General features: G+C 33.3%; 1 protein-coding gene across 1 annotated transcript; it reads right to left on the bottom strand.

Annotated features, from left to right (window-relative positions):
- Positions 1-10920: 10920 nt before the first annotated feature.
- LOC146992690 (uncharacterized) lies at positions 10921-25146 on the bottom strand. Its single transcript, XM_035374670.2, has 4 exons — positions 25052-25146; positions 24866-24920; positions 16087-16238; positions 10921-12293 (listed from the first exon to the last, which is right to left on the bottom strand). Coding segments are annotated over exons 1-4 (1422 nt in total). The 5' UTR covers positions 25054-25146; the 3' UTR covers positions 10921-11080.
- Positions 25147-26561: the final 1415 nt, after the last annotated feature.

Below are 26561 nucleotides of genomic sequence, written 5' to 3'. Positions count from 1 at the left end.
TTGAAGGCACGCAGTAAATATCCTGGATCAGCAATTTTACATTTATAGGTCAATACAAAATAGAGAAGGAAAAACTTAACAACTTTTGAGATTAAAAAAATAAATTTTATTTCGCAAATTTCATTTTTTGATTTTTCTTGAGTTTTCAGTAATTTTTATTTAACGCAGGGAAATTAATTTGTATACTCGATTGAGCCACTGATGCCAAAAGTTTAATCAACTATTACATTAACTTTGCTCTTAGGTTAGACTTTAAAGTTAGTCTTACGGATATATTTTACGCAGATCAAATTTATGGTCATATTTTCAAATCCAAACCCATGTAAATTATAGGTAAAGTAATAATCCTAAATTTTTATGAATCAGAATATTGTTTGTTCCAGGCATTTCTTATATATAAAGTGTAACATAATTCTGAATGATGCTAGCAGCTTATATTTCTCAGATATATATATAGTAAATTTAAGATCATTTTTCTGTATACTATGCCTGTATGTGTATAAATTTACAGATTCTAATTGTGTATTCACTTTATAGTAATCTTGCGAAATGTTTGCAATGTGATTGATTTTGTAAAATCAAATACAGTTTTGATTAAAATGGACTAACCGAATTAGGCAAAGCTTACTGTGAGCGTATGAGCGAAGATTCGTTCTCAAAGGACTTAAAGAAAACTAAACTGTCTTGGATTTTCTCATGTTTTCCAAGAAATCCAGATTCAGGCAGCCCTTTCAAGTTTCATGAATGGATAATGAATTAGCAGTTTTTCGTGATTATAATCACTCGACCACTGTTTGGGCCTTTACACATTTGAACTCAAAACAAAAGAATATTGTATGTTGCCTTTGAAACTCGAAGAGTTGCTATTCTTTTCATCTAAACTAAAGCATAGACGTCCTTTCCATCGCATGTTTGCTCTTCCATCCATTAAAAACTAAAATTGGCGCCGTTTACAATTTTGTTAATCATGAATCTCATTTATGTCACTCTAGTATGATTAATATTTAAACGGGAGTTACTGTGTCTGATAGCTGCACTTCTACCATTACCGATATCACATACAATACCACTTTCCACACTTTAAACTCTGAGAATCTCTTTTTCTTTCATTCTTAATTATCCGCCTTCTTTCTAAATCTTTTAAGTAGTGTAGTTTTCTGTTTTAAACAAGTCAATAGGGTAAAATTCTGAGCTGTAAGAAAAAGGAAACTATGAAAGTCTTTTTGCACACAAAGACCGAAACCTTAGCTTTTTGAATTCTAGTATAAATGAAAGACGTTCGGGATAAGAGAAATGAAGTCTTCAACAGTGTTTAATTGTTGCAATAAAAAACTAATTTAGATATCTGAGGGTGAAAGTTATTTCCAGCACTAATATACTCCTCAGTCTGGATTTCTTATAAGTGTCAGTTTTCTTGCATAAGAACTTCGCGAGTAAATAATGTAGCATATATTTTCTCCCCATTGGATACTTTGAAAAGCTTGTTCCCAGCGCTACCACATTTGTTTCAACGAAGGACTTCGCATGTACACTCAGAATTTACTATAAATAATGTTTTGATAAACTTGGACTTGATGTCAGCGAAGCTGGAATAAGCAATAATTTATGTTAAAGTTCACATTCAGTTTCTTCAGTTTTCTGTTATTAAACCGCATGAAGTTATTTCGCTCATTAGAACCTTATTTCTGCTTCGACATGCAACTTTTTATTTCTTTTCTGGGAGCTCTCGGATAGAGTTTTTTGGGTTAAGAATGTTTCGTGCATCATTAGTGTGTCTACGTTCACTACGTTAAATACGTGCTGAAATACTTTTCAGTGATGAAGTTCTTCAGTTAACTAAGAACCAGCATTAAGATACAATAACACGCCGAACAAATATTAATTTAGAAGTCAAACAACAAATTTTATTCGAGTCAAACTTTATTTGAAGAACCAGCATGTTTGAAATGAAAATTCTTCATAAAATTTTAAAACGCTTTTATATCATATAAGTGTATGAATACGTTAAACATTTAGGAATGTTCATTCAGTTACAAATTAACTCAGGAGTTTAGTTTGGTTGATTTGAATATGGCAAAGCACTCGAGGGCTATTTGCCTATTAGGAGAGATGCCTTCATGGAGGACTTTCTGGGCTAACCATGAAAGCTTCCATGCAGCCGGCCCGTCCGCCAGGAACAGAACCCAGGTCAGGCTAATAATATAAAATTAGTAACACAGTTTGGCGTAGATTTAAGTCAAGATCTCAATCGATTTCGAGGGCAGGCAGGAACAGGTCATTCTTCATCAGGAGCAAAGAAAGCTGCAAAACTGGAAAGCAGTAGGCGTAACGGTTATATTTATACTCCACAGTATCCACGCAGAGTCTGCGTGGCAACTCTGTTTCATGTGATTGCTGGATTCTCTCCTTTTCAAACGTGGGACGTTTCTTTTTTTTTTTTTTTTTTTTTTTTTGTTATTCTATACTGTGGAGTATAAATATGACTGTTACGCCCACCTCCTAATTTCTGGTGAAGGTTACCCTGTAACCAAAAGCATCCAATTTATCAGTTTATCAGGTACTGAAGTGAAGCTTCCGGTGTTAAGTTACTACCAGAAGATTTAAAACCAGCAAAAATTTGATGATTTTGACAGATTTTTCTGCTGGAAATTTTCCTGGTTTCTTCAGTAAATTTCTGGAATTTATTCCAAGTTTAAGAAGCTGAAATCTCATGAAGAGAAACAACAGTTAGCACTGTGTTTAGTGGAACTTTTTTATGATCTGGAACTTCGATTTTCCTGCTTCTCACCGAAAGACGACTGTTTCTAATCACGCTTGGGCTCGCTAGATGGCGCCACATCCTGGCAGAGTGCAACTTTGTTACGTTTACTGCTTTTCTTCCCGGCTTACCGCCATTTTTATTTTTCACTTTTTGATTCTATTTTTGTATTTTATGCATGATTGTTCTATTTTCAGCCCTATCAAAGCACATTTACCTCAACTGAGCTGGAACACAGCTAGCTAGCTACCCGCGGCACATCAACAGAACTGAACTGAAAACTGCTTTCCAGTCTTGTAAATTTTTTTGCTTCTGGTGAAGAAGGACTTGTACATGCTTGTCCTCAAATTCGATTGAGATCGTGACTTAAATCTACGCAAAACTCAAGGTTGTTGTGTGACCAATTTTATGTTTCCCTTGGTGTGTTTGTCTTCTGCTTTCAAGCTGATAGCATTCAGCGACCTTTTACCACTCGACCGCTGGTGGGTCCAGTTAAAAACCAGAGATTATAACTCCTATTATAATTTTTAGATAAACATGCCTAAACTCCTTTGAATTAAATTTCAAATAAGTGTTCTATATTTTCATTTCTGATAGCTTCGTACTTTATTCGGTTATTCCAAGACACGTGATGGCTAATTGCTCTGTAGTAGAGCTTCCCTTAAAAAGATTTTCCACAGAAGATACTTCGTATGTAGATTACGTTGGATGAAAAACATTATAAGTATACGGTATTTACTCAAAATTAAAACCTTCTGTGTTGCTATATTTTTGTTCAGAAGTTTGGTAGGGTTTTATAATTGGGTATTTTAATAAATGAATTTTCAGAATAAGATGAGTTTAATTATCATACTCAGAGGCGTAGCTAGGGTTTTCAGCGCCCGTGGAACTGAAGATTTTGCGCCCCTCTATGTGTGCCACGAATGGAAAACATTTCATTCTAGAATTTCGTACCATCAATTTGGCGCCCCCTGGATACTGCGCCCGGGGACAGATGTCCCCCTTTGCCCCACCCTAGCTACGCCACTGATCATACTATATAAAATAATTACATTGGTTTTAAATACTTAATAACCCATTACTTAATAATAATTAATAAAATTTAAGTACTTAATAACACATTGGTTTTAAATACTTAATAATACACTGGTTTTAAATACTTTACTTAAGTCATGCAGTTAGTTACGGTACATAAATAAGCAACATAACTACCGCTGATTATAACAACCAAGTCTTAGTTGAAAAATTTCAGTTTAGGGCTGCATCCACGATACTGGTTATTGGTATACGCCTGAAAACAAAGCATAATTAATTGTTACCACCTTTTCCTTCTATATCATAGTCAGATCATATATCTATTACTATTTCCTTCTATATCATATATCTAAGGCCTAATTAAATACGATATTTTATATCATTCTTATCAAAAATTAATGAATTTTAATCAGAACCGTGCTCTCATGGAACATTCATTTTATTTCTTAAGTGATACTAAAATAAAATGAAGGTCTTGTATTAGAAAGGGTCTTATTTTCGAATAGATATAACAAGTTTTGTTATTCCATTACTAAATGGCTAACTCGCAATTAAATTACCAATGTTTCCTGACTATAATCACTTAGCTTATTTGTTTTGATGAGCTCTGATGTAGATTATTCGAAATCTGGTGCGAAAGTATTTTGGACGAGGTAGATAATCATTTTCAGAAATAGGCAAGCATTATTTGCCTTTTAAGGAAATTCTTCAAGGAACGAAACACTGGCATATGTTTCACTAATAGTGAAATCTTCGATATTCCTTATTGTTCAGTTATTCACATTATAGGATTTCAAGTTATCTCTAAGACAAAGGGGGAAATGCTAAAATGTTCTTGCATCCATATAACCGCGAGGAATTAAAAATGGGACAGAACTTCTAATTATACCTCAATTTACTTTTAACTTTTTAATTATATCTTATTACCGCTTCGAAATTTTTTTCACTGAAGCAGGATAAAAATTCCATTTTGAGTTTGTTTTTATTTTTATTTAATTTTATGTGAGCAATACCTACACAGAAAATAAGTCAGATTATTAGATAGCGAAGACTACGAATGCTCTCAAGTTAACAAGTCAACGCAGTAACTATTAGTTTCTCAAGTTATTAATAGTTACAGCCTCAGATGTTTAAAAGTGCTAAGGTAATGGCTTCGTTGCTCGATGAAATCGAAGCATGCGAGGACTATCAGATTAAGAGAAAGAACGCCTTCCTACAGAGGTCTTTTTGTGGGGCATATTTACGTTACACAGTTCTAGAAAGCTCTAACGTTAAAACGAATGCATTAGCTGATTTATTGATTAGGCCAACGCAAGCTTGTGAGCTGGTGTCTTGCCATTCTTCGAGGTTTGGGTTGATTTGGTTTTATTTATTTATGGCAAAGCATTTGTCGATGATCTGCTTAGGAGGACTTCTAAGGGAAACTGGTTCGTATACACGTTAGACATAAGAAAAACCACGAAAACGTTTAGGCAGCCAGCCCGTTCTCCGGCATTAGAACCACGGAGTGAATTCCTACTTTTCAACGACTTTACCACTTGCCCTCTGGTAGACTGTTCGGGATTCGAATTGGCCCTTGAGTATTAAAGTCTTAGCCATTTCGCCATTAGTAAGCATGTCTTCTTAAATGGAACTCTTCGTATTCGTCTTGCTTGTATTGTCGATACAGTTGAGATGACTTCCTAAGAAAAACCACCTAAATTCGTATTCACATTACACATGGGTAAAAGATGCAAACTCTCATACAATCTAAATTTGTTTTGTTATTCTATTAACCCTACGATCGGGAGATCTATGAAGCGTTCGGTTTAATGCCGAATATACGCGAAGAACGTTTTTATCGCATCAGTAAAAATTGGGATTTCTATCACAATCAGTTTCACAGGAAGAAAAAGCATGAATTGTTTTACGCTTTTATGAATTTTGTACCCGTGGTTAGAGGGTTAAACAAAAGGATTGTTGGCCGAATTTGAACACTGACCGTACTACCAGTATTCGTCGATTTTCCCGCTCGACTATTGGTTGGGTTTGATTAGTTAATGTGATTATGACAAATCCTCAAGGGCTATCTGCCCTAGAGGACTTTCTAAGGAAAACTGGCTCGCATACACGTTACACATGGGGAAATCCACGAAAAAACGAACATGCAGCCAGCCCTTTCGCGGAGTTCAAAACTCGGACCGAACTACATGAAATCTTGAAATCCGCTGAGTTGGCTTCCGTCCCAGAGTATTACATAATCCATACAGAACTGGTTACCAACTCAGCAGTTTAAGGCCCTTGAAGATTGCACTGTGCTTTTCAGGAAGCCGAAGCTCTTAACCCTACATGCATACTTACTAATACATAATACAAATATAAAACCAAAAAATGTAATGCAATTACATAATACATTACATAATAAACAAAACATTCTTGAATAAATGCTAATACCTTCTTGAATAAGTACTAAAACATAGCTGAGTTATTAAAACATTATGCAAATGTGATTACATCTTATGAAACTAATGTGTGCTCCCAATACCTGTACTTTCTACCTATACACTATACATTTATCAGTACTTGATAGACCAATAACTTGTACCATATTATTACATAACTATAGAGAGTTCTATAGAGAGAAGGGAGTTTACCAAATGATGGAAGAAGGCAAACTGGTCGATATGAGAATGGGGACTCTGGATTCCTCCCTTGTTTTAGGAACAAAGCTACTTCTGCTACCTCTGTATCCCAAGGAAAGCGACGAGTTTTCCATCAAGCTATGACAGCTGCCACAAGAAGCTCCGGTATTTTGTCATAAATGACCCTGATGAGAGTGTTATCCACCCCATCAGAACCTGGCGCTTTGTTAGTGTTCAGGGCCTTGACATTACGTCCTACTTCCAGAGCAGTTGGGGGTGGGTTCGTTATCAAAATGTCTTATGTTATAGTAATTATCAAAGTTATTTCTAATGATCTTATGTAATTCATTATCATGAGCAGGATTGTCTTCCTGAAAAATGTTATCAAGTAGATGATTAAGTACTTCCACCTATGATGACGCTGTTTGTAACATGTCGCGTGGAATAGTCGATGGCCTAAATACTTGATTCGATGCAATTTTAAATGCTTGTCCGTAAGCTTTTGTTGTCTGCGTACAATAGGTACGGCAAGAGGAAAGCTTAGCCTGGTAAATATGAACTCTAGCCTTTTTAAATTCTGTCATACTTGATAGTCTTAATTCTTGTTCGCTAGTAGCTTAAGCTCTTCTACGCAAAGCACGAACTCTACTTCGTTCCGACCTAAGTTCCTGAGTCTACCAATGTGTCTTAGTATTGATGCGATAAAGCTTAGTTTTGTATGATTATATTTGCATGCATCTTTTATGTTTTCCAGAAGCCGTTGGTATGCTTCCTCCAGCATTTGTTGATTCGTGCTCTTTTCAGATAAGGCAATTACGTTGTGAGAATGTTGAATTAAGTGATCCACAAACCGCTTATGTCCACCATATCTAGTTTTAAATGTTTGCCTAACTAAGAAATTGATGGGTAGGCCTAGTTCAAAAGTTATGAAGCGGTGATCGCTAGCAGTGAATTCATCCTCACCTCTCCAGTTTTGATTCCAATTAGGTAATGTGCAATGGCTTTATCTAGTCAGAGAATTATCAGTCTTAATACCTATCAGATAACCGGGAGAAACTCACTAAATTAAAATCTACCCTGAATGATTCATTATACCACCATATACATTCGGTGCAATTTCGTCAAGATTCATTTGTATATGACGTGCATACTGTCTCAGTTCTATCAGTTTACTTGCTACACCAATATCCGAAACTAATGAATTTAAGGAATTACCTTGCCTTTATTTAGTGCTACGAAAGGAAAACGTCTCTAAAAGCACTTAACACTGTAGTACACACGTTAAGAGAAAACTTCTCTGCAGAACTAATTTTTGATACCAAAGAACGTATTAAATATTTTGCCACCATTTCCAGCTAAAAACGAACTGTAAATATTTGCCTTAAAAGAATATTTCTAATGTCCTAAATCAGTTTCGTGTAAATATATTGCCCATCCACTTCAATTTCAGCTTCATGTTTCGGAATGCTATACCCGCTTTCCTCAAACATTGCACATCGTACACGTGGTTTAATGTTAGAAATAGAAATATTTGACTATGTATAGAAAAAGATAGAAGTCACAGGAAATTTGGGCTATATTTATGTAACAGTATTGTAACTGAGACATCAAAAGAAATACTGCTAAGAACGTTTGGAAATAAATTTTAAATCAATGCATTTTAATTACAGATTTCAAAAGATGCATTTAGTGTCCTACTGAAAAAAATGTGCACACGAGTGAAGACTAAATCGTTGTTTAAATTACAAAGCTGTATTTTCATTACATTTTCCTTATGATCTGCCACAGAACTATTCACTATTCGTTCACTTTGTAAACGCACTTCGGAACCCAATGAATCAAAGTGAGATTTTTGACTTGAAGAAAAACCGCGCCAATATCTACACTTCTAGGATTTAATACGAATCCTTGCTCTTGGTTATGCTGTAAAAATTATGTTCCTATCTTCTTTTCTTGAATATGAGCAATATTTTCCCGCCGAAATAGTAGCCACCCACAGAGCATTATTATTATTACATACTGATGTTTCGAAATGTCATCCGGTTTTTTTTTCCCTTGAAAATACTGATGATGAAACAATAGTTTGTAACTTTAGTTATTTAGCGCAATTTGCAATAAAAGTACTATCTGAAAACAAATGCAACAAGTTTTCTTACAAGAACTGATCAAGAAGAAAATCTTTAGTTCAAAAGAAAGATTTATATTCAGGATCAATTTCAAGCTTTTAAACTAGAATATAAAATTTGGAATAGCCTCACAGTCATTTGATCGGAATTTATTCAATTAATTTCAAGTCATTTAACACCTGTTTCGCAGAGTAGTATTTGTAACATAATGTCCTTGTGAAAAAGCGTTTGGCGAAATGCATTTTAAAAATGTAATTGCAGAATTTCTTTACATTCAATTGTAATGTTAATTCAAGTAAAAGTTTGTGTTCCTAAGGACAGTAACAATTTTTTTTTATTTTGCAAAAATAACTTCATCGCTTCACAAACACCCTTTTTCATACTTCTAAGAAGACACACGAAAGAGAATGCTCAAATCCAATGCAATCTGCTGGATCGGTTATTGTGTACTATTCAAAGCAGAATGATTTGTACCAATTGGGAAATCATCAGCGTATATGAAAAAACCAATTTTGTATTCGGAAGTTGTAAAATTAGAATTCTCATAATCGTCATTTAAAATTTTATTGATAGTGATTTTCGAAAATTTTATATTTCGTGTTTATTTTACATTAGCTGTTATTTTGAGACAGTTTCAATAGGTGTTCATCAAAAATCTTATGCATACGAGTATAAACCTTCAGGCCCTGTCCTTATTCTTACCATTTATCATAAAACATCGTCATTCACTCCATCGGTATCATGAAACATCACTTAAACTAAGATCAATAGCTGACAATATAAGTAAAATAGCGCGTTCATATAAGTAAGAGTTTATATTTTCAGCAAGAAAAGGAAACCATGCAAACGTGAGTATTCACACATACGAGTTGTGTTAAAAAAGAAACCGAACTTTTGAAATAACTCGCCAATTGGCAGAGGAACGCAGGTTTAGACAACAAACTACAGTTTTTCGTATTTCACTCTGACTATTCGCAAGCTACAGTCGTTGAAGTGAGCACGTGCACAAGCTGTTCGTCCGATTAGTGCCAAAGTGACAATGAAAGATCTTGAAGAACAACGTGTTTGTGTGAAATTTAGTTTTAAGCAAGCGCTGAGTAGTATATTTATGGCTATAACATTGAAAAGAAGGTGCAGTCGTCGCAATGGGGGAGGGGAGGCGTAAATAGTCTAAGTGTCTCCTTGTACAAAAAAGCACGCATGAATCGGTTAAAGATTAAGGCGATGTTTGTTGCATTTCTTGACTGCAAAGGCATTGTTTGTCAGGAATTTGTGACGCATGATCATAGGATAAACGATGAAGTGTACCAGGGAATGTTAGCACGTTTGAGGGATGCAGACCTCACGAAGAGGACTGAATTTGGAAAAAGCCAGGTTTGAATGTTGCATCATGACAAAGCGCCGGCTCACTCTTCTCTCTTTGTCCTCAACTATCAAGCAAGACATCGCATTCCATTTGTGCACCAGCCACCGTATTCGCCGACCTAGCCCCAGCAGACATTCTCCTGTTTTCCAAACCGAGAACCACGGTCAAATGATATCGTTTTCAAACTACACAGGAGATTCAGGACGTTTCCAGAAGAGACTTGTGCGCTATCCCAGATACTGCATTCCAGGAGGCTTTCCGAAAATGGACGAAACGATGACAACTGTGAGTTGCCAGAAGAGGGGACTACTTGGAAGTGGACAGCGCTTAAAGTAAGCAATACAATAATAAATTGTACAATAAGCAATAAAGATGCTATAGCAAAATGGTTTCTTTTTAAACACACCGCGTAAAATTTCTACATTCTGTGTTTATGTTTAAGAATGTTAATCTTAAGTATTTCGTTAGACTATTTGAATATGAGAACGCACATGATGGTTATCTGCCTAAGTAGACTGATGTTTTCTTGGAACATTCTGTAAGAGAAACTGGCTCCTGTTCACTTCCACACGAAGAAAACCACGCAAAATACAAATGCAGCCAAGTAGTTTGCCTGTGTTCGATCTAGCAGTATTCAGCGGTCTTAACCACTCGTCACTCGTGGAGCGAATGCAGAAAGGAAACTAAATACCTTAAAAAGCTTATTAAAACCTTGCCATATCTTTCAATATTTTATTAAAAATAGATGTCCATGAGTAGTTGAGTGGGTAAGATCGCTGTACAGTGGTATCCACGAATACCAGCATGATGGGCTGTCTGAAGAAATACTTTCGTATATTTCTCCAAGAAAAGTAGGAGCAAACGTTTCTCAGAAGTTCTTTTACAAAGGCATCTCTTCATTTAGGCAGCTAACCCTCCATGGTTTCTGTATTAAACAAAAGCTAGAAAATTATTCTTGCTGTTATGAGGAGAAAGGAAAAATTATCGTGAAGAGATTCACTCTCTAAGATCATAGTCACTCAATACAAAAGTTTATTTCAAAATAAAAGTTAAAACTAACATGCAGTTCCAAAACAGTTTATCAATGATTACTAAAAGATGATACATGAAATTAAATTACAGATAAACATGGAGGGATCCTTGAAAATAGTAAAAGGGGTCATCTGTTTTAGAATCATTGAAAGTTGTACAACGGAATGTTATCTCTCAAGCGATACCTTTTCCATTGCAAGTAAATATATCCAGACAGTAGTAGTATAAAAATTAATGAAGTGGTAAACAAGACGATTAAAGCAGTAACTGCTGGTCCAAGAATGCAGTGACAAGAATTCATAGAGGAATTAGTCGCAGAAGAATCAAAAACTGGAACACCCGGCGTTTTCTTAATTTTGCGATAAATAGGAAGAATCCATTTTGGTTGCGAAGGTGAGAGTGACACAGTTATATTGTATGAGAAAAATTCATAGATGCTTTCAGATGAATGACTAGGCGGCATACCTCGGGTTTTTAGATTTGTAGGTGCTAGTGATGAAAAGGAAGACTCTGGGAGGATTGGTGTTACAGCCATGTCAGTCAAATCAGTAGAAACATTTGTTTCATTAAAACCAATGTAATTTTCTCTTTCTTCTTTGTCTGTTGGTAATTTGGATATCGTAGTTTTATCTGCAGGTACCCGATACCTTTGCTGCAAATATGCGTGAGTAGCATGCACGTCAGATACATTGTATGGTTTTTTACTTTCATTAATATATGTTGGAATATTCTTATTTTCTTTTGGAATGCCTTTGCAGAAATTTAGGCAGGCATGTTTGCAAAGAAATACCGTGCAAGTTAAGTAAAGGTCGTTCATAACAGGCACAGCAAAAGGCTTTATTTCTGAATAAACCACGAACTGACCCATACGTGGCTTATGGAGAACGGTGAAATGCAAAATATCATCAGAATGATAGCAACCTTCTGGATCGGACATTCTGTAAACAGTTGAATTTTCTGTAACGATCTTTTCGTCACTAATAAAACAATTCTCGATTCGTATACCTTCACTTTCACTTTCGTCATAAGCGACAAGTATCAGTATTAATTGATGGCCAGAATTTTGCTCTGGCATATCCATTACTTCTATTCCAAATCTAATTTCAAACCAAGTGTTCAAACGTTCTCTACGAAATTTACTCCAATGCTGTGGGAAAGATACAAAATTATCCCCTAGATTTTCAAGCCCACAAAGAAGTGTCCTTTCAAGAATATAAGAAGAATTATCATCATCAACTTCAATAATATTAAATACATTGTAATTCCCAGATTCTCCGAATATCTGTGAACCGCAAGCTGATATGGGCAAATCTAATGTAACTACCGTTGCAGGATATTTCTCGGGAATTTGTACGCTGGAAAAGAAAATGTAAGAGTTAAAATTTACAAAATAAGACATTTTATTCACAGCAAAATTAAACTGAAGTAATATTTACTTCAAGAACCCCAGAAATCTTTCTATACCTAGAATCACGAAAACTCATTTTGTTTCCTTAGAAAACTTATTTCATTCTTCAAAATATATGAAATACATTACAACGATTAAGTAGGAAAATATAATATTCAAACAATCGGTAACGAAAATGCTTTATAAATTATTTACACAAATTTAAAATTAAAACTTTTATGATTTCCCAGATTTATGCTAATACACATTCCTGTAATCTCTACCTACAAAGAACAAACTTAGTTTGAATCTTTAACGAAACTTTCAAGGTATAACTAACTTCTTTAACAATGGATTAAATTAACGTTCGAAAGTAATATTAAGAAAAGAGGCATGGTATAAATACTATAGTTTACAAATATTTCGTAACAAAAAGTTTGATTAATTAGACAGAAATATTTCTGTATTTTTCGGTATGCTCCTTTTCCAAGCTGAGAGAAATGTATTTATTATCGGCGCCAGATTCAGAAATGTATGCATACGTATATGTGTGTACGTATACACACACATATATATATCCATACATGAACAGACGCATCCTTCCATACATGAATGTATACATACATTTCTGAATCTGGTTCTGATAACAGAAAAGTAAGTCAGCGACTTTACCACACGGCCGCTGATGGGCCTCCATGATAACCAGAAGTTTTAATTGAAGGATTTTAAAAATCTACTATTAAGTCTAAATGAGTAATGCAGCAAAGAAGCTCAAATATCCTAGTAAAATAATTAACTACAATTTGTGCTAGTTTAAAAATTGTATAATGTTTAAATGCGCTTTACTGTGGCTTGAAATTATTACTATCATTTATATAGTTTATTGTAAAAAACATTTTTTTTAAAAAAAAGTTGTGCAGATTAAAATGAAGAATTGATTCCATTTAATTGCAACAGATTATTTACATGTTAGATATATATTAATACTAAGGAATAAACATGGTTTCTTTTAAACTAGCAAATTCAACTCACGATTCCAATTAATAACCTTTAGAATAATATTCGGTTTTGAGGGCCGTAAAAAATCGCCAAACTATTGTTGATGCCAGTGCTGCCAAAAATGATTGCGGCAACCCTAATGCAAGAAAGGAAGTATAAATAGTAAATAACTATCTAAGATTGATGTTTTAATTTAGAAAGGTTAATTTCATATAATATTTTTTATTATTATAATTTATATAAAAAAGGCTAAACATGACTGAATGGAAGCATAAGAGTAAATAACTATTTCAGATCATTTATAATTTATGTAAACATTTCTAAAGATAACTGAATGGATGCCTGCATGGCTATTTCGCTACCGAGTTATCGCTAAAGCATAGTTTCATCTCGTTGGTTGTTCAAACATAATTTCTATAATGAGTAATGCCTTTTCTTTGAATAAATTCTCGGTAAAGTGCAGAATCGCCCACTTATTTGTTTGCCTCTTTTTACAAGGGTAAAAACTATTGGATTTTTGTCAATTTTCTTTTACCTTTTAAGTGAAAATAGGTCGATGTGTACATAGGTAAAGGGTGTGCGCAGTGCCATTTTTGTGCAATTCTGGGACATTTTTTAAAGTGAAAATAGGTCGCTGTGCACATGGACACTGAGTATGTGCAATTCTTAAAAACGCGTCAAGCAGTGGGTGATTCTGCCACTTTACCCAAAATTCTATTACAGACTTTTCGTTATGGGCAATTCCCAAATCGTTAAAATTCATAGGATATCAAAAAAGGATTTAAAAATTAAACTAGTATTTTAATGGCGAAGTTTTAATGGCCTACGTTAAAAAAACGATTTCAGCGAAAAAATTCGATTTTTTTTAATTGTCCAGTTTGAAAGGTCAATTTTGTAGGATTCCGAAAATGGTTCATTTTTACGTTTATGATAATTAGAAGAGAAGATATAGCCAATTAATTGCACTGGAAGTGGAAGCAGAAACACCGAAGTGCCATTTAAAAGGCTCAACTTAAAGGTAAACAATGTTGTTATCCGTGTTTTTTTTTTTTTTTTTACCTGTTTGTGTGTAAAAAATTGTGCTAAAACATTTCATTTTAATTCTGGGTACTTTTTTTGTTTCTGGTAATAATTATTTGCTTTAATTTTTTGAACTAGGACTGTCAACATAGCGGTTTTTTGAACTGGGTCTGGCAACATTGCGATTAGGTATAAAGACTGTTGCTGGGTGCATATATAGCAGTTTTAATTTTTAATTCAGGGTATCTTGGATTACTTCCTGTGTTTGAACATTTAGGCATATCAATTGAACAAGAAATGATTAAAAATTACTTTGGAATTGATAACGAAAGAATAAGAACTCGAAACGTCATTCGTCGCTCATTTCGAAAATAGCCAGAAAAACATTAAAATCAAATAGGAAATCAAAATTACTTAAGTATAAAGATATGGAGGGTCTGATGTACAAATGTGGAGAATTTTAAAAGTGTAAATACAACAGAACAGTTTTTCTGTTAATGTGAAATCTTTAAATGAGTTTTCTGGAAAACTAATTTTTCTAGTGTTTTTACATACAAGGAATGTAATTACTCAAAATGTTATAAAGGTATCTCTATTAAATTTCACTAAAGTGTCTTCTATATTATTTACTAGGTTTTAAGCTACAATCTAAGTTATATTTATTAATTTGATTGTTTTGTAAGTATTTCTATATAAAACGATAAGAAATATTTTACAAAAAACTGTTTTTTCATGTAATTACACATATTTTAGTAAATTTTAGAAATATCATAAACATTTTAGTTCATAACACAGATGAGTGTTGTAGTAATATACAGTATAAATAAAATTGAAATATATACTGTGGGGAAAAAATATACGACATTTAACGCAAGTGTTAAATTCTCCTAAAAATGTGCATAAAATTGCATATGTTTCAAAAATTTATGAAAATATTCCTGAAAATTTACCCATTTTCATGGTTTGATATCATATTTTGACTAAATAAATATATATTTCATCAGAATTCTATGTTTAAAAAAAATGCTCCGAACGTAGACAGATACCTTAGAAATATAGAACTATATAAACTTACGTAATCTGAAATCAGTGCGTACGCTAGATTTGGCTTGCTGTTTAAATGGGCGCGTTTGCTAGATTTGGTGCTTTTGCGCATACATTTCTGCTGCAATTTTTTTACGGTCCTCTAAACGGAATAGTACCGAATTGAAAAATTAATCTCACGCAGGTCGATGTATTTGGGAAGAGTACTATGATCAATTAAAATTGTGGGCATGTTCCTGTAACAGAATAGGCGAATTTCATGAATTCCTTTTGGAATATACTCAAAGAATACCTTATTTCTTTTTCGATTCCGCAACTCAGTTTTTCATGATAAAGTACTGCATGTACAAGAAACAATCTCGTGTTCTCCGATCTTTTTCTGCAACTATGCTTTTAACCACTAGCAATAATATTTTACCGAATTAAATCTGAACACAAGTTTAGAGCGCGAAGATATGTGAATTACATTTTTAGTGTTCGAATTACTGTGATCTTTTAAATCCGCCCCTTTTTTTTGGTCGAAATGCAGGATTACACAAGCAATTCGATGGCGATGTCGTGTTGTAGCAGTTAACCTATCTCTGTTTCGGTTACGTTGCGATATTCTCTGATGCATGCTTTAAAATCATCTTAAAAAGACAATTATCAGAATCGAAGTTTAAGAAAAAAAAGTTATATAATTTTTATAACTATCATACCTGCACATTTTTGCTGAAAAGTAATCTTTTGCGTATATCGCTCCAGTGAAAGTAGTTTCAAATTTGATCAGCAAATGTATCCCAGAAATATCGCATCCCATCCTGAAATGGGGAGCTTTTTCATACCGGTGCGATGTGGAAATAGCCAGAAACTAGAAAGAAATTTCATTATTTAAATTTTACGATAAGAAGTGAATTAGGAATTAAAAGATTCGGTGAACGAATAATAATTAGTTCAACGATGAGTAAAAAATCCCAATATTTAATGTTTGTATAGATTCTGGACCTTAATTCACACTTTCTTCAGCTTTCCCATTATTGTAAAAAATAAACCAATCTTATAGAAATTTCTAATACGCTGCATGCAATGTATGTCGGCTATCCCCTTTCAATGGTCTTAGCCACTACTACTACTAAGTAACGAGGGAGAAATGGTGAATTCTTTATTTGTAGTAAAAGTCTGCACGGCAGAAAAATCAAAATTTTGAAAATTTCTTGTAGCGAATCAAAGACACTTTTAACCAAACACGTCCAAACGGACGCGGCTTAAGGAAAGAATGGCTTTGATGTATTTCAGAATTCACGATTCAAAAGCTATTCATAAAAGCACAGAGAGATGAATAAGTTTGTAATTTGTTGGCAAATAAGTCGTTCTCGCACCAAGTTTTTGATTCACAGCATAAATTTATCTTTCGACGAATCAGAGGACAAGAAGCTTGCAGATAAACAATTATTGAAAAAGTTCAATGAGTGTTCAAAGAGAAATATAAACCAGAATCCTGTTGGGATCATCAGAGAGCTGTCCAAGGAGCTAAGTGGACTCCTTCAGGAATCTGGAAAGAGTAGTAGTGCATCTCCCGCTGCATGCCAGAATAACAAACAAAGTATCAAGATCATCAGGGATACAATGCTGTTGGCAAATTTCTGTAAATATTTAACTATTATATTGTTAATATGTTTGATTGTATTCCTGCTATTCCGTATTGTTTTATTTAGTTATTTATTGCTTATAGTGAAATAATTTTAGGGTTTATATTAGTTAATTTTGTGGCCACATATTTTGTATGCATGCGCTTGTATCTTATATAGAATTGTAGATCCTTTGAATCCAACAGCTTTTAAAATGTTAAAATTGGCAACGTATTTCCGTAGCTGTGGCAGCGATGCTTTATGAAAGCTTTATAAAAACTGTTCCTACAATCAGCAGGAGTTCTGGTTATCCTAAGGAAAAGATTACATTTGTACGTGGTTCGTCTCTATTTACTTACGCTGCCTCGGTGTGATGAACTGTTTCTCTTAAAGATACATAAACGCTTTCAGACGCTCCAGATTATAAACTTGCGTACCACTTACAATGCTGCATGGTGTATTTTTGTAACATTTTGCACAGGGACCTCATTTTTGAAACCATAAATGATATGTAATCACATAATATAAAATTAATTTTAATTTTTTCAAACATGCATTCGACTCTATCACTGCCAACTTTTCTAAACATTTATTCTGAGAAATTTTGCAGATGAATTAAGCATATAGACCTCATGCGATCTAACTTCTTACACTTTATCTTTTGTTTCATGTTTTTCCCACTTTATTGGATTTTCTCAACAGAAAACTGTCTTTTCTACTTATTTGCCATTCCCTTGCTTAAGGGCCTTTAGTGATGCGATCTTCCACCGTCAGCTGAAAATGCATGAAAAAATGCTAATTGCGGAGTTAACTTGTGTATATATCTGCATATAGTTGAAGCTAGTTGTTAATCATTAATTCTGTTCCGAGTTCTTCAGAGAGATTGCGGTTAAACGAGTTATCAGAATTGCGTTTTAAAGATTATTGAACGAGTGATATCAGGAATTTACAATATTCTGCATTTTTAAGGAGGATTTGCATGTTATCTGCATTTTCGAGTTATTTACATTCATTTATTTTGTTGTGTTTTATTGTTAATTATAACAAATTTTTAGTTTCTTCCCGATCATGTAGAGTTATTTAAAGAGACATTTATGAACCCCAGAGGCGAGCCACAGTACGTTTTATAAGACAATAAATCAATACTGAAAAGAATATCCCTTTATTGTTTGATCGTTACACCCAAGCAGTTTGGCACTGGGGTTTTAATCGATTTTTCAAAATAATGGTTTTTCCTATTGGGCATAAATAAGAGATTTGCTGTAAGCATGTTATTCGAATTTTCACAATCACGAATTTTTTTTTTTTTTTTTTTTTTTTTTTTTTTTTTTTTTTTTAATGTTCAAATATTTTTATAGTACGATTGAAGTTTTGATTTTGTGGTAGAGGTTTCCTGACTGTTGAAAAATTAAATGCAATTGTCGGAAAATATGGTTATTATGTTTCGTATCATTATCCTGATAAAATTTAAAATTTCAGAACATGCCCACGTTTTGACCATTTTATTAAAGTTTATTCAGAATATTTAAGAGTATAACTTTGGCCTTCTTATCATAAACCAAATGCAGAGGTTTCCACATTATGCGTATTCACACAACTAAGCAATCTGGCTTCTATCACCATATTTTATTTCGGAAGATTTCTCAATTCACTTGCCCTTCAGTATTCCAGTGAACGGAAATGATGAATTCAGATTTACTTAGAAATATGGCACAAAATTTCAAGGCTGATTAGCTTAGGTGTAAGTAAATTCTGATTTAGCCTTTCAATCTCCTTTCTTGACCAATGTGTTCCCCCCCCCCCAATTACTCAACCATGAAATTTGTACTATCTTAACATGTTTCTCAACCATTTTTGAGTACAACGAAAATAATTCAACTTTAAAATTAGATTTGTTCAAGCTTTGTATGTTTTGTTCGCTTCATATGTAATTTTCTACTAAAACTAAAATAAAAGAAAAAAATTCTTTTCAATATAACATAAAACGGTACTTACGTATTAACGCAAGCAGGCCCAAATTCGCATAAATCGCCAAATTTGGCGACCCTACTTACGGCAAACTTATGTTAATTTATTAAAGCGAGGTGTGCGTAGTTCGTAGATTCGTACGTTGCCTACATTGTGCCATTCGTAGATGTTTTTTTAAATTAAAACATGTCGCTGTGTACATGGATTCTTGTCTGTATTTCGAACTTTAAGCCTAAAATGTCTCCAAAAACGCGGTTTTCGCACATGCAAAAACTACGTTTTGAACACACGATTCAAGCTAAAAATCCGAAACAAAAACAAAAAATTTAGATAGCAAAAACGTAAAGTTTCTAACCAAAAATATTTGACAAGAATCCATGTACACAGCGACATGTTTTAACTTGAAAAAACATCTACGAATGGCACAATGTAGGCAACGAACGAATCTAAGAACTACGCACACCTCGCTTTAATAAATTAACATAAGGTTGCCGTAAGTAGGGTAAACAAAATATAAAAAACTGTATTAAAAATTATCTGGGTTGATCTTTACATTATGGTAACTTGGCGATTTTTTGGCGAAAATTTGGCAACCAACTCTCCTACAGCAACCCTCTATTTTTTTTTTCCCCGCCGCCATTTTGTCTTCACGAAGTAGACATGTTTCTTTTCTTTTTATCTACTGAACACTTCTTCCAACAATCTAGTAGCCGAATTACACTTATGCTAGAAATTTTATCAAACAAAACTGCTTAATCATGACAAATATTCACTGCAAAATTGGGAAAAAGTGCACAATACCATACTCCTTACGCGTTTTTCAAAATAACACATACACATAAACCATGTACACGCCGACTTATTTTTACTTAAAAAAACATCCCAGAATTGCACAAAAATGGCATTGCGCACACTCTTCACTATATCCATGTACACTGCTTTTTTCTCATAAATTCGAAAAATTTCACGAAAATACATGACAATTTTCTCAATCTTTAAACCCGGTAAAAAGAACATATATGAAATTACCTGATCGCGAAAAAGTATTTACCCTTTACAAATATGAACATTTCCACATATAAAATAAATAAAATATCCAAAAACTTTTACCTCTAAATCATCTATTACATTATACACGTCACCAACGAATTCATACCGCAAGCATTACAAATACTTAGTATCAAATATTTAAATTATTTCCATGCACGTTTATTTCAACTTAAACGTATACCAAATTCCTACAAACATAAAATTCACAAAATAACTATCATTTAATTAAAATATCACTAAACCATGTACACGTCGACTTATTTTTACTTAAAAAAACATACCAGAATTGCACAAAAATGGCATTGCGCACACTCTTCACTATATCCATGTACACTGCTTTTTTCTCATAAATTAGAAAAATTTCACAAAAATACATGACAATTTTCTCAATCTTTAAACCCGAAAAAGAACATATATGAAATTACCTGATCGCGAAAAAGTATTTACCCTTTCCAAATATGAACATTTCCACATATAAAATAAATAAAATATCCAAAAACTTTTACCTCTAAATCATCTATTATATTATAAACGTCACCAACGAATTCATACCGCAACCATTACAAATACTTAGTGTCAGATATTTAAATTATTTCCATGCACGTTTACTTCAACTAAAACGTATACCAAATTCCTACAAATATAAAATTCACAAAATAACTATCATTTCATTAAAATATAATTAAATTCAAAAACACTACTTAAAATATAAATGAGTGCATACATTAAATTAATAAAAATTACCTTACAATCCTAATTACTTTAAACTAAATCATTGCTAATAACAATTTTCCCAATAATACCAAATTCCTTTCCACCTTACATTTAGAACAATGCATAAAAATAATATCCTCAAATAATTAAAAATACTAACTTACCTAATCTTCTTCAGAATCTTGATTACGTGGCGGATACACTTTTCTAATCCATTCAATAAAATTATTGAAAGATTTTTTCTGCGAATTTTTCCTCCATACTTCCTCCGCTAAATAAAAAGCAAACTTCTCTTTATCACAATGCCTAAATACCCATTTCGAATTCACTTTAGTTAGGGCCATGGGATCCAAAAATTAAACAACACTGTTTCACACAACACAGAATAAAGCTAAATAGAAAATTTCCATATTTTTTCCCGATTTCCCCCCTTTTCCGATTAAAGAACCGTAATTCGTCCATTAATATCACATGACATATCCCATGATCTCTCATTTCCCTCACGCAAAATAATGCGTAATCGGAACTGAGTACTGCTCACATTATTACCAAAGTCCCAGGTAGTAACCTTTATCGCCTCCAAAATGTCGCCAAACTACCAGTTACCATATTGTAAAGATCAACGATTATCTGTAAATAAATGTACATTTTCTTTCTATTCATACTTTTTTACTCAAACTTACAAATCGCGTCAATCTGGTTGCGATAATACGTAAGTACCCATAAAACTTCTATTGATCTAGTACCTTCCAGTAGCATACTAGGAAATTCCATGCAGCGATTCGGTTTAATCCTAGTATCCGGTGCACACGGGATTTGGCTACTTTTGGCGACTTTATGAAGAGCGATAAAAACGGGACATACACGATGAGTAGTAAACGGGTCATTCAAAGAATATATATAGTTGTACATAGTATATATTTAGTATATAGTGTATAGTATATACATAGACGTTGTTTGGGTATGTATATAGTGTAAAGTACATAGACGTTGTTTGGGTCATTTTTGGTGTTGGCGATAATTTTCAAAATCGCGCCAAGGCTGCACCGTATACTAGGATTTTACCAGCGATTCTATTCTTCGGTAACCAAACTCGCACTAATCACAAATTTAATAAAGTCGAATTACAAGGTTTTGAGATAAAGGGCAATTTTATTCCCAATTTACAAAGATTAATGATTTCAACTGTAATAGATTATCATTTATACGAAATATATATTTGGGGTCCGTATTAGAGCTATAAAAGAAGTTATAACTACTTTTAAACAATTATACATTTTATGAAACACCAATATATTTGGAAATCTACAGGATTTCGGAAACGTAGCTTATTTCATGAAGTAAATTTAAATAGACGTTTCAAATACTGTGCTTAATTTTCATTCTGCAAGTCTGATTGTGAACAGTTAAAAATTTAATGCTTCCCCCTTTATATACTCATATGAAGAGCTATTAAACCATTTCATTTATTACTACGCAGAAAAAATAATACTACAAAGAGGTTGTAATCATTATGTTAATTTTATTAACAGTTAAATTTTGAGTTAAACTTCCTTTCCTATCGCTTCTTAATTTCAATTTCAAACTTTCGGCCAGAACGTAGTTTTAGAATCACATCTGAATGCTTATGGGGAAGAGCGGTATTTACCAGATAAGTTCTACTCTTGTAGCGAGAGATACCAGATATTCTGGCTAGCACGCTTCTGCCTTTTTAGGCAACTCTCTCGTAAGCTATTATTATGCTCGGCCGTACTTCAGGCCCTTGACAGCTCTGCAGTCAATTAGCGTTAAGGGGACAACTCTGTTAGAATCTTGATATCTTCGGCTATGTCTCTTTAGTTAAGATTAGTTTAGGTAATTCTTAGTTTCTTAAGTTCAAGCCCGAGTGTCGGCTTTATTGTACAACTCCAAGGCGGAGTTCTGTTAAATCTTAATTTGAATAATAAAGGGTCTTTTAACCCTTTCCAAGTTTAAGTTTATTCGCCGTCTCACAAACTCAAGCCATTATTCGCTTACTAGTTCTTAAGATTCTTCACTTTTAACTGTAACATAGAATTACACAGTGGGGATTCCCACAAGGTCAGGCACTTCAATATCCATTAAGTTTGGTTTACTTAATTATGGCAAAACACTCGAGGGCTGTCTGCATTAGCATACATAAATATTCTTAAGCGTTAATGTAAACATGTAATTCGAAGTAGCATAACAGTTGCATAAAATTAAGTGAAACACTTTAGTTAAATATAGCATTTGCGCAATTTTAAATAAACGTCATGAATTTGAGCTGGGACAACTTTTGTTAAAAGTTAGTTGCAGAATTTATATTCATTAGCTTCAGAATGATTAGCTTCAGAATTAATATAAAGCTTCAGTTCAGCTGCTGCAGAACTTTAATTCAAGAATTTTGCACCTCTTCCTGAACACGCAGGATAATTTCAGACTGCAGCTTAATCGAACACTGGTGTATTCTAATAATTGAATGTCTAATGCTTTAAAATTGTGGAATCATTTGAATAAATGCAAATTTTTCCTTTGCAACAGCGTGAAAGATGTATAAGGATCATTATAGATATATTTTTTGAAAACATTTGTAAACTGCATTTCAGGGAAAGTAAGGAAATGGGAGATCAATATCTCATACTTCACATAACTGTCATACTTTAAAAGCTAGGAAAATTGACAGTTGCTTGTTTAATGCATTCCGATTCTAACAAGTACTTCTTTCCAGATTTAAACCTAAAAATTACGCTAAGACAAGGCAACGGATTTTAACAAAATCACAAACTGATGATTTCTAGTTTCGATTTTACGCTATCCAGAAAATATCTGGTAAACACGATATACTAAAATATCATTATCATTTGGATTTTATTATAAAGCTATCTAATTGAAAGTTAAAATGGCTCTAGTGTAGAGTTGGGTGCCCCTTCGATTAGCGACAATTTTTTGTAAAATTTTGGCGATGAAATCTCATTTCTGGTTACCATGATAGTTTAATTTTGCTTTAGTCTTCTGATTTTTTTTAAAAATAAAAATAGATTGATGTGTACATGGACAAATTTAAAGCAGTGCGCAGTGCCTAGTTTGTGCGATTCTGGGATTTTTTTTAAGTGAAAACAGATCGATGTGTACATGGACACAGAGTTTATGCAATTCTTTGACTTCTTTTGTTTTTGTGTAGCGGCCATCTTGAAATTGTGTCTTCCTGGCGACGATCTTGGCGTCAAAAAAGAATTGCCAAAAAACAAGGGGCACCCAATTGTAAACTTTTGCCGATAGTATTGCAATATCAAACATTCCAGGTAAAATTCACAGTGCCGCTAAAGTGTTTTCATATGAAATTTTATTAATCCAATATAGTCTTCAGAGGTTTACTGTGGAATAATTGCTGAATGCTGTCACTTCTAACTCCATAATCAAATAACTATTAATTCGAAACATTATCCGGTAATAGTTATCTAAGCAGTGGATAGGAAATTTTAATAACTACTTAAAAAGGCAAAGATAAGCATTGACATGCTGATTTTTTTTCCGAGAAATTTATTTGTCTGATTAAAAAGTACCAAAATCAATGTAAAGAATTTTGAAAATTTTTAACGGAAAGAGTTATGAAACACAGTACCAGAATTAGTAACGGAGTATTTAAAACAGGATTAAACATTCAAAGTAGTAAAATATTTTTAAATACGCTCAAAGAATTTATGATAGTTTCTGAGAATCTTCAGGACAGTTAAGCAAATTCTGAGCATAGAAAAGAAAACTTTATTTAATGTTTGGAAAAATTTCCCAAATTTACTTTAGATATTCAACTGAGGCTTATTTGTATGCAAGGTTTCTTAAAAAACAAAGTAATACTAAGTAACTGTAAGTTTTCAGACTTCAAGCTTGGAATAAGAAGAAATATTAATAAAACTAAAGAAATTATCATAATTGGAGCATAAATAAATACTTTGATTCAATGATTTTAAATGGCGTGCTAAAAGACAAAGTTTATTTTAAGCAATGTACTACTTTGATGTATAGTTTAATCGGAATATAAATTATTACTCAAAGCTTAGTACTTCTGAACTAAATGCATCTTTTTAAATACGGGATTCGAGCCTGAAAATAATCTCTACAGAAAATCTGTATTACTTACCAGGAGGAATATAAAAGCTGCCAATTTTAAAGTAGTGTTAGCAATTCCGTTGCACCTAAAAAAACGAAAAATAGTGGACACACAATTACAGAGAAAACAACTGCGCAAAATATGCTTCAGAAACCTAATACATGTAAACATATTATATATACACAAGAAAAACAAGTTAATGCAGTCAAAACGTACATATTAAAATGTCGAGGTGCCTGCTGACAGTGTCAAGTTAACAGACGAAACCAATAAAACAAGTAAATCAAGTTTCGCCAAGAGTTTACTTGTAAATTAAAGACACGCAGTAAATACCCTGGATAAGCAGTCTTAAATTTCTTGTTAATTACTGAAAAGGGAATGAAAAACTTACTGACTCTTAAGATAATAGGGAAAAAATATGCGTGATTTTTTTCAACTTGTATTTTATGATTTTCCTAAAGCATTCCATATTTTCTTTTTAAAGCAACAAAAATAATTTGTACACCGAGTTCAACGACTGATGCCAACTATATTATGGTAATTTTGTTTTATATAACACTAAAATCGTCGAAACTTTTTTTTTTTATATAGGCTAAATCCCAGAACACAAATTGAGACTTCTGTATATATTACAGGCAAACGAAATAGTTGTTTATCCAGTCTTTTAAGAACTAGAATGCTGTTTGTTACAGGGCATTAGTTAAATCTAACTATTACCTGTTTTTATCAGCATATATTCGCATGAAACCGCACTAAATACCAGTTCATTAAAAGTGTAAATATAAAAGTAGTATATGTTGATTTATAATAATATTAAGGACAGTTTCAATTGTTTCAAAAAATGTAGAAGGCCATACCGAATTCTTGTGGTCGGATCATGTTATGACGTTTGTTAAATTATTGTAGATTAATGTTTCTTCTTCTTAACGGTAACCTTGACACCGGTGTCTTTCTGACTAATGTGTGGCATTCATAGTTCTAAGTATAGAAGTTAATTGCGGCACAAAAGTTGTTGTTAAAAAGGTATTCGTGAGTCAAAGAAAAAGATCGACTTACACAACCTAGCAGTAGAATTGGACAGAAGGCTACAATGAATTTAAAGCTTTTGGAGCAAACCCCCCCGATTCAAAAACGTGCAGCATATGAGGATGAGTTCGTTAGGGGTGTTTAAGCCCTCGACGGCTATCTGCCTAAAGGAAGGGATGTCTTTGTGAAAGACGTTTCAAGGGAAACTGGCTTGTATGCACGTTACACATGGCAAAAGAGAGCGGGGAGCAGGGCTAAGGAGATAAGACAATTTGAATTAGTAACGGTAAGGATCGAAGCAATAAGCAGGTCGTCGCCTACGGTGTCGGGAGAATTCAAAGTCGAGTAACTAATTTCACCATGAGATAAAAAAGTTATTCAAAAATTTTATTCTTATGTTGGGGACATTAGTTGCATTTGACAATGTTGGAGAGGCAAGCGAAGAGGTTTGGTATTAAGGATATCGATTGGGTAGTTTGTTTATTAGCCCTTTTGTCCATGGAAATCATGCAGCTTATATCTAAACAACCCGAAGAAAACTACATGCACGTAAAGGATACTCTTCAAAAGAATTCAATTGAGAAACGAAAAATTTCAACTTAAGTTTATTCAACACCAACGGAGATCAGATGAAACTTGGAATGATTTATTGCTCTGAGGAATTATTTAAATGAATGGCTGAGCGGTTTAGAGGTAAATG

Source organism: Stegodyphus dumicola, chromosome X2 (genome assembly GCF_044657685.1).
Source record: "Stegodyphus dumicola isolate Sdum_Otavi_A_Nest chromosome X2, ASM4465768v1".
Classification (NCBI taxonomy): Eukaryota; Metazoa; Arthropoda; class Arachnida; order Araneae; family Eresidae; genus Stegodyphus; species Stegodyphus dumicola.
Note: the sequence above shows the minus strand (reverse complement) of the source record. Positions and strands in the feature narration are given on the sequence as shown.

Coding starts and splice junctions, on each gene's coding strand:
- LOC146992690 (XM_035374670.2), bottom strand. Junction 16,239..24,865: donor CAGCTTTTATATTCCTCCTG/GTAAGTAATACA, acceptor ATTTCTTTCTAG/TTTCTGGCTATTTCCACATC. Junction 12,294..16,086: donor TTTTCAGCAAAAATGTGCAG/GTATGATAGTTA, acceptor TTTCTTTTCCAG/CGTACAAATTCCCGAGAAAT.